Source organism: Colletotrichum costaricense, assembly GCF_030867565.1.
Source record: "Colletotrichum costaricense strain IMI 309622 chromosome Unknown Scaffold_1.1, whole genome shotgun sequence".
Lineage (NCBI taxonomy): Eukaryota > Fungi > Ascomycota > Sordariomycetes > Glomerellales > Glomerellaceae > Colletotrichum > Colletotrichum costaricense.
This window is the reverse complement of record NW_026848230.1, coordinates 4,061,717-4,078,224: the sequence shown is the minus strand read 5'-3', so window position 1 is coordinate 4,078,224 and position 16,508 is coordinate 4,061,717. Positions and strand designations below refer to the sequence as shown.

The 16,508-nt window shown below is 53.5% G+C and overlaps 6 protein-coding genes across 6 annotated transcripts; 2 read left to right on the top strand and 4 right to left on the bottom strand.

Annotated features, from left to right (window-relative positions):
- Window positions 1-2,342: 2,342 nt before the first annotated feature.
- On the bottom strand, window positions 2,343-2,663 carry CCOS01_01389 (uncharacterized protein; the record flags this gene model as incomplete). The annotated part of the gene is made up of 1 exon (XM_060449585.1): window positions 2,343-2,663. One exon carries the CDS (start codon window positions 2,661-2,663, stop codon window positions 2,343-2,345), a length of 321 nt encoding a protein of 106 aa, XP_060321023.1.
- Window positions 2,664-5,981: 3,318 nt separating this feature from the next.
- CCOS01_01388 (uncharacterized protein) lies at window positions 5,982-6,269 on the bottom strand (the record flags this gene model as incomplete). Its single annotated transcript, XM_060449584.1, has 1 exon — window positions 5,982-6,269. One exon carries the CDS (start codon window positions 6,267-6,269, stop codon window positions 5,982-5,984), a length of 288 nt encoding a protein of 95 aa, XP_060321022.1.
- Window positions 6,270-11,317: 5,048 nt separating this feature from the next.
- Window positions 11,318-12,181, top strand: CCOS01_01387 (SRF-type transcription factor; the record flags this gene model as incomplete). Its single annotated transcript, XM_060449583.1, has 3 exons — window positions 11,318-11,563; window positions 11,691-11,825; window positions 11,897-12,181. The coding sequence occupies 3 exons, from the start codon at window positions 11,318-11,320 to the stop codon at window positions 12,179-12,181; spliced, it is 666 nt and encodes a 221-aa protein (XP_060321021.1).
- A 689-nt stretch (window positions 12,182-12,870) lies between these two features.
- CCOS01_01386 (uncharacterized protein) lies at window positions 12,871-13,005 on the top strand (the record flags this gene model as incomplete). Its single annotated transcript, XM_060449582.1, has 1 exon — window positions 12,871-13,005. The coding sequence occupies one exon, from the start codon at window positions 12,871-12,873 to the stop codon at window positions 13,003-13,005; it is 135 nt and encodes a 44-aa protein (XP_060321020.1).
- A 1,623-nt stretch (window positions 13,006-14,628) lies between these two features.
- On the bottom strand, window positions 14,629-14,835 carry CCOS01_01385 (uncharacterized protein; the record flags this gene model as incomplete). The annotated part of the gene is made up of 1 exon (XM_060449581.1): window positions 14,629-14,835. The coding sequence occupies one exon, from the start codon at window positions 14,833-14,835 to the stop codon at window positions 14,629-14,631; it is 207 nt and encodes a 68-aa protein (XP_060321019.1).
- Window positions 14,836-15,034: 199 nt separating this feature from the next.
- Window positions 15,035-15,316, bottom strand: CCOS01_01384 (uncharacterized protein; the record flags this gene model as incomplete). The annotated part of the gene is made up of 1 exon (XM_060449580.1): window positions 15,035-15,316. The coding sequence occupies one exon, from the start codon at window positions 15,314-15,316 to the stop codon at window positions 15,035-15,037; it is 282 nt and encodes a 93-aa protein (XP_060321018.1).
- Window positions 15,317-16,508: the final 1,192 nt, after the last annotated feature.

Genomic DNA, 16,508 nt, shown 5'->3' with positions numbered 1-16,508 from the left:
CTCCCCTTCCAACCAGCAAAATCACGTTTGTCAGCACGTAGAACATGGACGTGGACGTGGAACCAGCCGGCCTTTTCACTTCTTCGCGGCAATTTTACCTCCGCAAGCCGGAAGGCGAAGGCCGAGCCAAGGCTTTGTGATATGGTGCAGCTTGAGCAGGATCTCTCTTGTCACACCGGGGCGGGCGGGAACTCAGAGGAGAGAGGGGCTGCTGAAGCTCGGAGGCTGGAGCAGGAAGGAAGCTTTGTGGAGCGGGCGCTGTTCGTCCCTAGACAGCCGGGGTGACAGGACGTGCTTCGTGATGTGGGCTATGTATGATGGTGGCAGCGATCTAGATGCCCAGAATTGCAATCCCACTTCGTCGTTCCTGCGAAGGTTGGTCTAGATACCGCGGTAATTTCGCCGAACAGTCGTTCATACCCATGGACTGTAATGAGGAGGACTGTCCGAGTCGGTTGTTCCTTACAAGCAGCATGGCATTCTTGAAAAGAAAGAAAAATAGCATATCCTTGCTGACATCCCTTTTTTGGGGCACCCTCGCTAGTAGCAAGCTCTCGAGGACGACAGTGCACACACTTTACTAGCTCTTCCACTCTGCTTCCCAAAGACGTCTAGCCTTGGAGTCAAAAGACGTTTGACAGGGCAGAATGCCAAGCTTGAACTTGCTAGAGCCGAAGAACGTGGTTCGGCCGATAAACGCTGAATTCCGGGCTCGTGAGATCGGCCACTAACCATTTTGGAATTGGACGCTGTGCAATCAACGACATCGAGAACGTCATTGCTGGGCAGAAATATCCAATGGTCAGTGAATGGCGATGCTTCGCGGGGCTCATCGGCCGCTTGGATTTGTTGAGCTCCAGAGTCGAATTCGAGAGCAATACGGAACCCATGCCTAGTATCCGGTCTAGTAGTAAATGCCCTCGGAACTCTTGTCGCCTAGCTTTGGCAGCCCAACATGTCTAGCACGCCTATGAAATTCCGACGATGTCGTATTGCGGCTGGATAAGATCTGCATTATAGGCGTTATCGTTTTCACTACCCCCGTGGAGCTCTCAGCCGTGTTTGCGTTGCAATCATGGAGGAATACTCTGGAAACGAAGTAGAAAGGATGTTGTCCTTCTAGATGGGAAACAACAACGGTGAAGCCTCCGGAAACTGCACTGGCACTTTTCTTCAGTGCTATCAGTTTAGTCCCCTTCATTTTCCAATTCACTTGACTGCTTGGAAATATCACATGGGAATCCAAATCCCATTGCATTTGCTTCAACCGGGAACTGTTGGTTCAAGCCGTTTTGTACATGGAACGGCGAATCGTAGGAGCCTAGGCACAACATGGTCAGCATGTCGTTACGAAGCTACCGTTATGGCCGGGGTACCGGCGAGATGGCATGCCGTCGAATAGCTTGTGCTTCTGGACGACTTCCTCTTGCATCGACTGCCAGGCGGGAAAACGAGAATCCGCCATGGAAGCCGCCTGCTACCTCCCGAATTTGGCCCTTGATAGTCTAGAGACCAAGAGCCATTCCTTGGCCGAGGAATGCTGCGAGATCTGGTCTACGCAGACTAACAGGCTTGAAAGACTTGAGTGCGACCCCTCAAAATACAATTTACGTCAAGCCGTTGACTTCCGAGCGACACCAATAAAAGTCGCGCCCATTTAGGTACACTGGATTCGGAAACGAACTTGACTTGGGCTCAGAGCATCGACCGAGCGCAAGGCTGGACTGTATCGCTTGCCCCGTTGAACGCGACTCTTGCGAACCATCCCGTCATATTGCGTGGAGACCGAAAGCGGCAGTGATCCCATGTGCCCCAGGTTGTTGAGGGTGTGAACCGCGGTTCGAGGCGCCGCGAACTCATCACATACGCACGGTCTCTAACGTCCTGCGGACAAGTCTGGCGGGATGCGAACGAGTACGTACGGGTTATCCGCTTGCGAGAGTACAAAGAAGAGGGTAGAGCCGGACTTGAGCGACAAGCGCCAACAGGTCGGTAGGAAAGACGGTTGAGGTCAGATAATTTGTCGAACGAAACGAAACGCCGTGTCAGTTGCAGCCCCGACTCCCCGAGTGCATCGGGCAGAGCGGTTTGGTGGTGTGGAGCAGGCAAGGTCGGTCGAAGCCTCGGAAACCACAAACATACACGGTGCAGGAAGGGAAAGAGGATACTGGAGTCTGGAAAGCAGGCAGGCCGCAGGCAAGTGGTGAGTGAATCAGGCGAAGCAAGAGCCACCGTTTTCTCTGACAAGTGTTAGACCGGGGTGGAGGATCGGATCGTCACGTGCACGGAAAAGATCCGGTTGAACTGGGCTCAACGGGGTGCGACATAGAGACACAGACTTACTATGACTGGGGAATTGCAGGGAAGGCGCGGTAGGGTAAGGGGAGGCGTTCTTCGATCGGCAACCGCTCGCCAGTTCTCTCCGGGACCTGGATCTGACTCTCACTCTGGCATTTCCATTGCTGACTGACGCCGATGCTGGGCGTGAGGCATCTAAGCTGCATGGTACTCCGTGCGCATGTTCTGGTGTCTGCTGTCGCGATGCTTCGTGAAAGAGAAAGGAAATCGTTGACAACGACCGAGAAGTACATTATTCGTTTTCTGCACGATGCTGTGTTGCCGCCGCCGCCGCCGCCGCCGCCGCCACCACCGCTCCTCTTCATCTCGTGTGGCTTCCCAGTGTACCTAGGGCTTGCTTGTCTTGTGTGAAGTCGTACTGCCGCGAGATGCTGCAGAACAACAACTTTCGATAAGAAACGGGCCCGATGATGAACGGGCCACGGAGCAGACCAAGTCCCCCCTGACTTGACACCAAACACGCATCTTCTGTTGCTCGCTCCGGAGTCCGAGTTCGTTTGATCAAAGAAACCGATCCAGTGGACCAAGTCAGCATGCTCGCGTGTGATGTGCCAGGGGTAGAAGAAAGCAACAGGAAGAGCAAGCAGCTCCTGCTCGTGATCCTGGCAGATTGTGTTCATAGAGACTCTGCTGTTAGTGAAGGAAATAATCTGGCCATGTCTTGAGGCATCCCTTCGAATGTCATTTTCCCAAACATGTTGGTGGCCTCTGCTCTCACCTTACTGATGGGCTATGACGGTAAGTTCCATGGTAAGTCGCAAAGGCGAATCAATCCAATAGCTTAGCCCGCATGCATCTGCAGGCAGAGCGAGCGATACCTTACATGCAGACTGCAGCCCGGCACACAATACATTGAACATTGATTCTCTCATTTACCCTACATTTTTTCCTCGTCTCGCTCGGGTACCCGTACGGGTAGCTGACGAAGTACCCTCTGAGACATTGTACACTGTGTGGAGACATCTAGACTTAACTTCCTTATAGGGAATAGCGTCCACTCTTGCTTCGCTCTACCTGAGGTACTCGATCCTCCAGCAAATGCTCATGAGCAATTACTGACTATGTAGTATTAGTCGAGTCCTGGGAAAAGGTAATGACAGCCAACTGGGTAGCCACATTATCCGTAGCCCGTAGTGTAGACCCATGGCCGATTGTCGTGTTGCCCAGCTTCTCATCGCGTGTTCAAAACGCCATCGACCTCATGGGGGTTAAAATGTACCTTGTATCCGACCTGATGTCGCCATGAGTGAGAGTGAGCCCGGAGTTGCACGATGAACCATAGGTACCTTAACTGCGAGGTGGCGGATACGTACCCTGCCACTGCCTTGCTCCTCCCGTGGACACTTGCCTTTCTTCGTGCAAACCCGCAGCTCCTGCCTGCCCAGTCAGGTAGGTAAAGATACGTATATCCCCTGTTCCGGACCACGCTTGTGTCTCCATGTCCCCGTCCGTATCGATTTCTCTGCTCTTTTGGATGGGTTTGGACCAATCTCGGCCCCCTTGCTCCCCGCTTCGTTCCACAGCCCCATACTTCATGGGGGCACATTGGAACATGGGAGAGCGGAGGGGAAGGGGAGGGGCTCGCCCGCTGCTGCAGCCTGCAGCTGCACTCTTTTTTACATCGACTTTTGGAGTCTTGACACTCGAAGAGTCCAAGGTTACAACTTCTCAAGTCATGGACCAAAGCGTGGCAGGCTTGACTCTGAATGGACGGCTTCGAGCACGACGCACCGGCCCTCCGCGTCCCAATCCCCCCATCACCTTCCATTCGTCATGGGCCCCCGGCAAACCGGTAAATCCGACCCAGCTCAGCCCAGCCCAAGCCGCGTCCAGCATAGCACGCGCCGCCGAGCCTTGCAAGCCCAGCCATCTGCCCCAGGTCCTTGGTCCTCCAAAGGCTGTCATCAAAGCTGTCAGGACGAATCGAGCAACGTCCAGATCTCTCCTTCGGGAGCACAAAAGTCAATTTCAGCGCGCCTTTCCTTGTCAGGCCTGACATCCCACCTTGTTCTTGGTCTTGACCTCCTTGGATTTCTTTCCCGTGTCAGCCTCTTCAACTCCAATCCAACGTCGAAAAAAGGCTTGATTAGTACCGAGATTTGACTTCGCACCTCGGCATTCTAGACTCAACAATGGCCGCGTACTTCGCCTTTCGTCAAGAACGACGACGGACAGCAATGTATTACGAGACCATGTCCAGCAGCCGTATCCCACCACCCTGCGGCCTGCCCCAGGCCCCAAGCAGGGAGCCAGACCGGTGAACGACGGCCCCTGTCAAAGCTCGCATATCAAGATTCAACCCGTCTGCCATCGTTTCTTTTCTCCCCACCGCTCGACTCTTGGCCATCTTGGGGCGTTGCTTTGAGATCTCTTTGTCGTCAACCAATTCGAGCTGAATGCCTACCGAATACTCTCCACGTGTGAATAAGCACGCGTTGTCTCGTACGTCTGCGACGGCAGTTGATCCATCCATCTTCCAGGAAAGAATCGCGGCTCTCGTTCTCACGCCTGTCTCGGCTGCCGCCTTCAGGTCCGTGACCCAGCGCAACGCAATGCAACCTCACGAATACCTTAATACGCTCTTCTCCGACTCCGAGACATACACAACGGAATCGCCGCTCTCCAACTTGAGGCGGGCACAAAGCTCCAGTGCCACTAGACTTCGTACAAAGAAACACTTTGGACCCGTACAATAGCCGCGGCAGCAGAGCAAAGAATCGCATCTTCGACCTGTCATTTGCCTGCCCTGACAACCCGGTCTGCCCATCAAACATGTGCTCCTCCAAGATCCGCTCCGAAGCCCGGAAATCTCTACCAGCATCGACCCAGTGTTTTCTTGTCTCGAGTTGCAGCCATCAACAAGCAGACAGGGACTGTAACATATCTGCTCGTACTTTCTATCCTCCGCAGTATGGACGGATACAGTCTACAAAGTACCCTCGACTCCACGCTCACGACATTTGCTCCGTACCCGTGGCCGCTGCAATCACACGCTATCCATCCTTAGCTTGCCCTGTGTGTCTCCGCTCTGGGGCCACGTTCTCAACAGCACGTCCCATATTGAACGCCTGCGCCTGAAGCACTGTGTGCTGTGCCGCAGCGCGACGGCGTCTTTTTGCCATCCACCTCCCAGCAAACCACCAACCAGACCCTTGTCCCAACTACCATGCCCGCGCCGTGTCGTGTCGTTTGATTTCGGTCGGCGACGGCGTGGGGCATCCACCTGGACCGAGCAAGCGAACGAACGAACACCCACCTGTCCAGAGAGAAAGAGAGACAGGACAACCACATCGAAGTCCCCAAGTCCCAGTCGCGGCTGGGTCTGGCCAGCACTATCGATTTCCAGGAGAATGGAAGCCCACCGTCGAGTAATACACGCACACAATACCAATCCATTGCCAATTTCCGCCAATCACTGATTGGTCAGGTTGGCCTTGCACTGCTAACTTAGGTAGATGATGAAAGTCGTCTCATGGCGCGCATCGGATGTCTTTGTGGCCAGTACTCACAGGAGGCCAGCCTTGGGGGGTAGCAATCGACGTCAATAGTCTATTGAGATCCTGCGAGACCTCACGGTTGCTTGAGTTGTCATCTCTCACTCGGCTAATGTACTATGCTGCGCTTCACGGTGCCGTCGCCGCTGAGCAGCAACCTCTCTCGGGCGCACGCGTGATGGTCTGTCTTGAGGTCAAAGAACTATGAGCTACTTTCCTTTTATGGACGGCATGCCAGTGCTGATTGAGGCAGGCTTCTAGAGCGCTGCTCAAGAATGGGCGTAGATGAGCTCGGTCGATTCGCAGGCTTGCAGCTCTCCAAACCAGGAAATCAGCTTCCAGCGGCCATCTAGGAACACCCCTACACCGAGCGCAGCAGGAAGACGCTAAGCCAAACCGCGTCTCAATGTTCCACATGCTCCCGCCTGCAAACCGAGTGCAGTGCAGCGCAAGCGTTGTGTACTGCGCATTTCAACGACTCCAGCGTCGTTGCCAGCTGCACCAAGGGCCGCTCGGAAGCCTTACGCGCAGGTTGTGGTTCGACAGGCCGGCTGACTGTGGGCATGACAACTCGACGTTGGCATTCATTCTCATCGATGAGCCGGCACCGTAGGTATCTTCACCAGCTGAACGCAGCCAAACAACAGGCGGGCCGATCGAAGATGCCAAAAAGCGACGGGAGACAGAACCAAGACCAGCCGAGGTCCTTGATACCGCTAGTCGCGGTAAGCAGCAGGGATTCGATCTTGTACCCTGCACACTCGTCGCACTGGGCGCTTTTCCCGATCCCTCAATTCTCCACGGGTCCCAATCATCAAGGCAGGAGCCACCCCACAGGACCCAAGAATCATTAATTATTTTTCGTTGGCGCGCTCATTCAATATTGCACGCTGCACGCAGCACGCGTGGTGCTTTCTCGTGTCTTGACAATCGAGGGCGGGAGTTCATTTCGAAAGAGGGTCTTTCCTAGGCTCTCCCTGAGTCCCGTCGTTTGGCACGTTGTAAGCAACATTTCGCCCCTTTTCCCCTGCTTCTCCTCCCGCCCTATCTCGCAATGCAGCCGAAAGCCGCAAACCACGATGCTTTGACCACCGTTTAGACAGCCATGGCGCCGCCGACTGTGCTACAATGTGGAATACCTGGATCGCTTATTTCCCATGGATTCCACTGGCAGCCCGGACCTAGGATGAGGGAGCTAAGATTGAGGGGCACAGTGCAGTGAGAAAAGGATAGGCGTTAGCAATCGAGGGTCCAAAGAAATGGCTGGTGTTTGCTGACATGATTCTTCATTCTGCAGGGACTGGCCCAGAAAGGCTGATAGTCGCCAGATGAAGGCAGCAGTGTGTGCACCCGAGGCATGAGGAGGAGGAGGAGGAGGAGGAACGCAATGGCTCAAGCCCCAAAGCCGTGAGAACCAAGCCGCAAGCGATCGAAGGCAGCGAAGAAGGCTTTGACAGCGTCGGTGCGAAGGTTCTAAGTTCTGACAGGACGTCCACGGCGACGCCTAGGCTCTGCTATGCGTTAGCTCGGCCCTCGAAAGAACAATCCAACGAGCCGTCGGTAGGGAACAGCAGCGTATCCCAAACCGGACAAGTCAGGTACATGAGCTGCAGACGTTTTGGCGCGAGATTGAAGAGAGAAGGGATCGCCAGCAGGTTCAGCAATTGAACCAGGCGGTTGGTTATTGCGGCAATGGCTACGACAACGGCGTCGATGTTGGCCCTGGTTCTGGATCGCCTACCCGTTATTACACAGGCAAGCCAGGACCCAAGAAGAGAGATGTCAATCTGCACTTCTGCAGTGTCGCATGCTAGGTAGTCATCACAACGATGCAAAGCCGCCGTAGCCCGACATTTGTCGAGTGTACGTACCGAGGGAAGAGGGCTTGAGGAGAGACATGGAGATACTGGCAAAGTCAAGTCACGAGGTGCAGAAACTAACCATGGGATTGGAAGACCTGGCAGGCCGCGCCGCCGTAGACCTTACAGGCTCACATACTGTAGCTCTCGAGGCATGGCAGTCCAGGTTCTCACTGGACTGGACTGGACTGGTCCGGTCGGCCGCGTCCTGACCGACAGGACCCATGGCCGTGGGCGGGACGCAACCTAGCAGTATGGCTTGCAAGCAGGGCTATCTCTTGGCGTAAAAGGATATCTGTCGCTAGCATTGTCCTAGTGGACGATATCCAAGTCTCCTATTCAGATGTACAGATAGAGGAGCTAGAGGGTGGACGATGGCGATGAACGATGGCATGTTGCTGAGAGAGGGGGAAGCCTGTCAAGGTCATTGAGTAGATGGGCGGGGAGGGTTGATGCAGTCGGTAATACTTGGGTACCTCAAGGTAAGGTAGGCAAGGTATCGGGATATGTACCTCTCATCTCCCAATGGTATGGTGGAGGTCGAGGATGGTGCAAGCGTCGTAGTGTATCCGTAGTTGCGCTTGTGCTGCTGGAAGTCAAACCTTCTTCCCTGGTCGGCTGCAGGTGGGTGTGTGCTAGTATATCTTTCTCATCTCGTGTGCCTTAGTTATCTACTGGGGGGCCTAGGAGTACTTGGAAAGGGGATTGGATCCTTTAATTGTCGTCACTCTGCGCCTTTTTCGAGCATCATGGTACAAGTTCCGTTCCGTAGGAGGGTGATATGAAGCAAGAAGAGAGAAGAACGAAGGAAGGGGCGAGCATGTTGCCCGGGTTCAATTGCGCTTACGTGACCTTGGGAGTATTGAATGGGAAGGTCAGGTAAGTTACATGAGGTAATAAGATGGAGAGAGGAAGAGAGAGAGAGGGAAAGATAGAAATGAGGTTTTGGGGCAGGACCAAGAAGGAGGAGGAAGAGAAACAGAAGGAGAGGGTGGAAGTCACTTTGGACGGCTCCACTTTCCTCCTCTTCGAACAGGCACCACCCACCACCTCACTTCAGCAGTCACCACCAGGCTCACAATTTGAGCAGGAAGGAAACCAGAAGTCAGTGGACCAACCCCGCCGATGGAAAGAGCAAGGTAGTTGCGGAAGCCTGTGCCTGCCTGTGATTGCTAACCTCGTTGTTCCTCGTTCCTTCCTATGGACTTCCTCTGGAGTGCGATTGTTTCTTTCTGTCCCCGTGGACCATCGTTCTTGCAATGTAACTCGGGTTTCCGAGAGATGTAAGATAAGGTACCTTGGTGGGACTTCTCTTCCTGAGACGTCTAAGGTACAAACCGGTGTCGTTGGTTGTCGCCTCATGCTTGACTTCCGTCAACACAGTTTCCGTCCAGTCTTCCCGCTGCCTGTCTATTCTTCACCCGCCCGTTTAACTTTTGTGCTCTTTCCTCTCGACAACTCTCTCTCACACACACGCACATACTATGTAAGATGTAATGAAGTACCTTGGCATACATCCACACCCTTTATTCCACTTGGTCAAATTTTCTCATCGAAATGTAAGAAAGGCATCAGCACTTGCATCCTGCCTTCCTTTGGGAGAGGGAGAAAAAGAGAGCGCGTATCAATTTACTAAGGTACCCGCACAACCAGATATCATCAATTGATGTTCCGTTCAAAGTAGAATTCCGAGAGAATAGCCCACATATCTGCCCTTTCTCTCTCCGCTCCACCTGAGGGAGTCTCCGTCGGCATCCATCCATGGAACACCTCACATTTCAGAGCTCCAAACAACTGAGGTGTCCGTAGGCACCTTTGGTAATCCGTACCTACCATACTCCGTACGCGCACCGCGACATTGGCACTCCCACCCACCAACCACGCACACACCCCCTCAAAGGTACCTCTGCACCCCGGTCATCCTTCTTCGTCTTCTTCTTCTCCCTCTTCCTCCCCCCTTCGCTCCATAGCGGCATGCCCCGGGCATGGAAGTCGAGGTTAGAAAAGATGGAAAGGTATCTTTGTATCTTTGTAGCGCGCACTGTACTCTACAACCCAGCTAGCACTTGACACCCTGGTCGCACCCCCAAGGGCCCCCGTCGCGTCTCTGAGAAGTCCGTACCATGTACTCGAGTAGAAGAGGGCCCAGGCAGCCCAAGACCGCCACCCCCCCGCCTTTCGTTTTTCCTTAAACTGTCTGGTCATGGCCGCAGCCCGTGCTACCACCTCGCTATCCTCTTTTCATTCACTCCGCAGTTCCCTTTCACCTTATCCTCAATCGAGCTGCTTTTCCCCAACTGACACTTGTTGCTTGTTTTCGAGAGCAGGGGAAATCGCTTGAACCACCAACGACGTACGTCAAGCCGCCCCGATACCTCATCGAGAACCTATCTGTATCCATACCCATACCCGTCTCCTCTTATCCCCTTTTTTTCTTCTTCTGTTCTTTTCTGGGGGGCGTCCAAGAACCCGTTCTTCGGCTCCGTGGATTCCATTGAAATCCGGACGAGAGAGATACGACATCCCAACCATCTCACCCTTCACCCTCACCCTCATCCACTCGGTACCTGACCTGACCCGGTCTTGCCTGACAACTGACCCTTGGTCCAACGTCTCTCTCTGGCTCTGGACTCTCGGCCTTACCTTTCCCTCCTGCCCCCCCTCTCAGGTTACCCCCAGTCTCTCTTCTCGGCCTTCTCCCCCCGTCAAAAAAGGGATCCCCCCAAAAACCGCCGAGTGACCTCGACTCTTTCTCCCACTACCCCCGACCCAAGTTTCTCACTCGAGTCGCGTTTTTTCCTTTTTCTGCGCGGCCACCCCATCGCACCACGCATCTCCGCAGAAATACCTACACAAATCCGCTCGGCTCATAACCCGCACCGCAGCCAGTTCGTTTCGCCAGGCCAAGCCTTCCCGCTTTCCGCTGCGAACAAACCACAACCACCACCACCACTCCCACCTGCTGCCGCCACGCTACCTTGTGCTTGTCTCCAAAAAAGACCAGCTTCCTTCCACCACCAAACCATCCATCCACCGCGCCCGCGCCGCCTGTCAGAAAAATAGTCGCCGTCGACTATTGACTATTTGGGACAAATCTTCATTCAGCCTGTCCGCTATCCGCTGTGGCTACCGACAAGCAACAAGTGCATGTCAGGCACGGAAGCTCCAAAAGTCAAACAAAGCAAATAAAAAATTAAATCAGCAAATTCCTCGCTTCCGTTGGTCGGCAGGGGAAAAAAAACAAAAAAGGTACTACTACACACGCAACCGCGCTATCAGTCGCCCGCGTAACCTACCCACCTACCTACCACCTACCCTACCAACTCAACTCTCCTACCTGCCATCTTTCTCAATCAGTCAACCTTACCTGCCTTCCCACCTCCACCACACGCAAGGCACCGCATCCGCTCCGCACCAGACTCAATACAGGTTACCTCCCGTTCCGACCTGCCTCCTTCTGCGACAACATTCAAGCTACACACAGCAAGAGCTCATCCACCCTGATCAAGTATAGATCAATCGGCACCACGCTCAAAGCAGTTTCTCCACCGTTTTTTACCTTTTACTGCCTTGTGATACCATCCAACACCCGCGCACTTGTCCACAATGGCCGACATCACCGATCAACACGACCAGACCTCGCCTACCGACCTCGACGAGTCGCAGGTTGGCAACGGCAGCGTCGCCGAGAACAGAGGCGTCAAGCGCCAACGTCCCAGCACCGCCGACGACGACGATGATGATGACGAGAAGGGCGGCCGCGAGCGTCGCAAGATTGAGATCAAGTTCATCAACGACAAGTCTCGTCGTCACATTACATTTTCCAAGCGCAAGGCTGGTATCATGAAGAAGGTACGTTGACAATTCCAATCGTTCCTCTATCTCCAACCGAGTCGAAGCAATCCTCCACGGAAACTTGCTGCTGCCTGCACCAGCCCGATTTTTACTTGTTCAAAATGCTGACCAGAATGTCCATTAGGCTTATGAGCTTTCTGTCCTCACTGGCACCCAAGTGCTCCTCCTTGTTGTTTCCGAGACAGGTCTCGTCTACACCTTCACGACACCAAAGTTGCAACCTCTTGTCACTAAGGCTGAGGGCAAGAACTTGATTCAGGTATGCGCTTTCTGCTTGAACCAACGCAAAATTACAAAGAAAAAGAAGGACAATTCTGACTCTCGATACAGGCATGCCTGAATGCACCCGAGCCATCCCAAGGCGGCGAGAACGGCGTCGACGACTCGAACCAGGTTGACTCGCCCGAAGAGCCTCCTCAACAGCACCTGCCCCCTCAGGCTGGACGCCAGGGTATGCCTCAACCTCACATGCCTCCTAACTACATGTCCAACGTCGGCATGGACCCTTCTCAGGCGCTCGCCTACCAGAGTTACGTCCAGCAACAACAACGGGGTGGTGGCTACGCTATGCCGCCGCAGTCTGGTCTTCCCCAGCACACGTCGCATCAGTCATGATCGCCAAGTTCATCGTGACTTTTGCATTTCCCGTTGATACCAGACACACATCCTGCATCTCCCAGACCTCAGTCGCCGGCATTCGTCATTTCTTCACCCGGCGATGAGGCTCTGGTAGTTTGGCGTTACAATTCGGTGTGAATAATTGCTGCATCTCATTCCACTACGTTTTCTTTTTATTTCTCTTGATCCCAATTTCCCTTTTGCTATTACGACTCCGCCGGCATCTCACAACTTGGCCGTCCTTGGACTTTAATTTTCAAGGAAAACAGTTATTGTGCGATACCGTTATCGCGGAGCGGATTTTAATGCTGTCTAGCTGGGGAAGACACGGGGGAACATAACGAGAGACATGGAGACACTGAGGAGCATGCGATCAGGAGACATGGGGTATGGGTGGCATTACGACGGCGGCGGTCTCATTGAGCGCGGCACGTCTGTGCCTCGCGACAGGCGGCTTGCCGTCTGTGGACGCGAGTTTGTATGGCATCGTTGGCCATTTTCGTTTTCGTTCTTTTTTCCTTCTTCTCCAGTGGCGGTAGGGGAGAGTTGTGTGGTTGGAGAAAGCTATGTCTTGCGGAAGCAGGGTGGGGGGATTTCCGGCGCGGGAGGGGGAAGGTCCTTTTTCAGCACGAGAGCACGACATTCTCACGGCTGGGGCAGGCACATCTTTTTTGGAATGGACTGTGATGATTTCATTAAAGTCGAGGATCAACGAGGGAACAGAGAGACGTCGCGCGACCAACTCGGTCCGCTCCAGAACCCGTAATCTCTCACTACGCTGCTCTGCGAGGAAATGTCTTTTGGGCTCTGTTTCTCCGTAGGACTCGGCACGATACCCCCCGGCCCTGGGCAAATCAACAAAAAGCTACATTCACACCGTACACTTTCCGTTCCTGTTCGCTGTCATCGTTGTCGTTGTTGTCAGGCGCGGTCTCAGTCTGGGATACAGGGGAATAAGCAGGCACCGAGAGCCCGGGGATGCACCGATTCATGGGAAAAAGGAAGTGATGAAGAACGCAAGATGAGTTTTAAGAATATGGAGAGGATGAAATGTCTCTATACACCTTGTATGATAGTTATATCCGCGTGCGCGCCCCCCTTTTGCGATTATTATTCCTCCTCCTTTCCCCCCGTCTTCCTACCAGAAATTACCACGACTAGAAAGACAGGACCTGACGAATTGCTAATGTTGTGAAAACGTTATAAGAAGAATTGTAATTTACGCGCCGAGTTCTGTGAAGTGATGCTTATCTGAAAGGTCTACAATATCTATGCACTATACTCCTAGAGCATCGAATCCTAGGTAGTCGAAGGAGAAGGCGCAGATAGGTCGTCGTACTATTGGCCAATCATGCGAGGATTGATCCGAAGTGAAAAGTGGTGGGTTGTTTCCGTCGAGACTAGGAGAGACTTTTTCTGTCCGTTGCTTACACATTTTCAGATCTTTCGACTTTTCCTTCCTCCGTTCCCCGCGTCCGTCCGTCCGTCCTCGAACGATTCCGTTTGCGGACTCGAACAAGCAAACAAAAATTTAGACTCGGCTTTGGTTTGGGTTGGTTCGGCAGTGCGCAGTTGTCCGTGGCGGCATACGTAAAAGTGTGTGGTGTGCCGTCACGGTGACATGACAAGTGACTGAACTCTAAAGCTGGAATGCGAGACACACGAAAGAAGGGGAAAGACAAAAAAAAAAAAAAAGACAGGCACAAAGAGGTGCTGGCAAACAAGCTACACTACCTACCACGATGGTGGTGGTGAGGAGGAGGGGGGGGGGGAGGAAGAAAGGAAGAAAGCCCGGGTCGTTTTTTGACAGCTGCCCGACAGCATAAGGTCGCGCGAAGCTTGGTTGTCAAGCGGTGGGCAAGGTTTTCGCAACAGATTTTGGCTTCTGTCCTGCCCATACAAATGGTTGTGTCATTTCTCCTTGGAATTTCCTAATTAATTCAAGCTCGGGCGGGCATCGAGTACGAACGAGCCAACCCCTACCGTCCGGTTGCTTGCTTGCTTGGTAAACTTGTTGACAGTTTGACGTCCGAGGGGAGGGGTGGAAGATGTAGGGTAGTAGGTTCCAGACCGCACTTGATTGACAGAGGTTAATTTGTCGACATGCACTCTCTTATTCTTGTTCTTGTCATTGCAAAACTGTGGATGTTGTCGTCGCATTGGTATGCGGTTGAAATAGCCCGCCGACAACTTTTGCCTGATTAGGTCGAACAGCGGATCTCTGGTTCCATTCACGGGCGACTAAACTCACTGCAGACTCATGGATGGCGGGAACTCGGGATGCAAGGGGCAGAGTGAGAGATTCGTATGCTGCTTTTGGCCTTCTCGCGTGTTGTGATTCGGTGAACGATAGACCCGCCCGTGGCACGGCCGGCGCAACCTAACTGCTGGGCGCGGACTGACAGTGGTTGTGGACCTACGGGTACTGCCTGCATTGCCCGCCCTCATGTTTCGCTCGTTGTTACTAATGAGGTGGTGCACGTCCTCAGCGCGGCTTTGGCGACGGCGCCGGTAGCGGGGGTCCAGCGGGGAGTCGAAGAGGAGACCAGCCCGTAGACTTGGCGCGAAGGACGATGCACAACCCTCTTGGCTGGGCTGTTGATGAAGATGAGGTTCACAGCCATCTCATCATCGTTGTCGGTCTCTCTCATCTGGCAAACTTGACTTGAATCGTTTCTGGGGATACAGTGTGCAACTAGCGGGGTCGATCGGAGGAGTTGTATTCGACTGATCGGGAGAGTGAGACTCATCAAGTCTTTGATGTGTCACATGCGCATCTGCGTGCTTCAACTCTTTTCTTTTGACCTTTTTACAGCGGGGTAAAGTTGACATATTTGGAAAGACGCGGATCTAGCTGTGAGGTTTTCCGGCAAATGTATCTCTGTTGTTTTTGGTGGAGAAGGTCCTGTCTAGATTTGGACGTGAGCAGGGACAGCTCGTTGCCTTTTTGGGCCTGGCGACCTTAACGGGATTTGCGGCGAACCGGTCCGCTGCGGTTTCAATGTGGTCAGACGTGATCGGATCTAGATTTAGGTAGACCATTTTCTGAAGCTCTTCCGACCTTGGCCGAGCAGCTATGCAACTGGCTTGATCGTCTCCGTAATCTCGGCAACGGCACAGAAGGCTGTACATGGGTCAAACTTGGATATCAGCCCAGCCCTCTGTCTCTGTAGTCCGTCGACAAGGATGGACGAGGAAGAGATTGATTTTGAATTGACAGGGTCGGCGACCTCTAGGACGCTGCATACAGGGTTGAATGCCGAGTCCCAAGGGCCCGTTACCTCGACTGGACTGGATGCCGGTCCCGAGGTCATTTCCAGGATTACGGGAGACTTCGCCGGCGGTTGGGCCAGTAAGAGGTGTGGCAAGCTTCCGGCTGATATATGGACTCGCCACGTTCGTTTCCTGGTGGTCTAGGGCTCTGTGGTATCGTCGGACACTGCAAATGATGGACTGATTCTGCTGGCGTTTGAGAAAATGGTGTCCAGGATTGTCTCCGCGCCCTCCTCTACTCGGAGTCCCGTTCTTGATAGTACTCGTCCTCTGGTAGTGAGCCTAGGCTGAGCTCTCGTTAGTCCGGACAATCAAGAACTTTACATCGTCCTAACTACTCCTCTTCGAGACGTTCAGAAAGAAGTGACACCCACAAAGTCCCGAGGCTCGAGGATGGTCGCTTTGTATTGCACAGTGCTCGGAGTTGAGCCGCGTCTCCTTGCTAATGATTCCCCATCTCCGGGTTCAGGCACAGATATCGTGGACTCCGGGTAAAGCGAAAGCCCCGCACAGCCACGGCGCTCCCGTCGTCTGTTGTCGTCTTTGTAGTGAATCATGACCCGATTGGAGCGTGGTGGTTAAGATGCAACGGATGGCAGGGTTCAACTGACTTATGTTGTATCGGACTATTCAAGTTTGTGTTGTGACATCCAAACACAGCCTTCAGTCGGAGTTGGTGGTGCAAATATATCTTGCTTGTCTCTCGGTTTCTGACACTGGTGCTAGTAACGCCGGTAGACATGCGGCAACCTCGTCATTGTCTTGGCCATTCAAAGCTCTGCTGTAGAGAAGAGTTCGTCGAGGTAGAGCATCGATTCATTTTGTCCGTCCCATGTGGAAGTTGCCGTACCCCTCTGCAAGATGGCCAGGAACCAAATTTGACTGGAACGGAGCATCGGAGCAGTGAAACTTCGAGGTCAGTCTGGAGGGGAGCTGTTCAGATGAAACGGGCAGAAACAAGCTTCGTGGAAGGACGGGTTCTTCGAAGAGTGCGGAATTGGGGGAAACACTCCACATGCTCAGGGCTGCCATGCCACGCTGGGTGACGTCG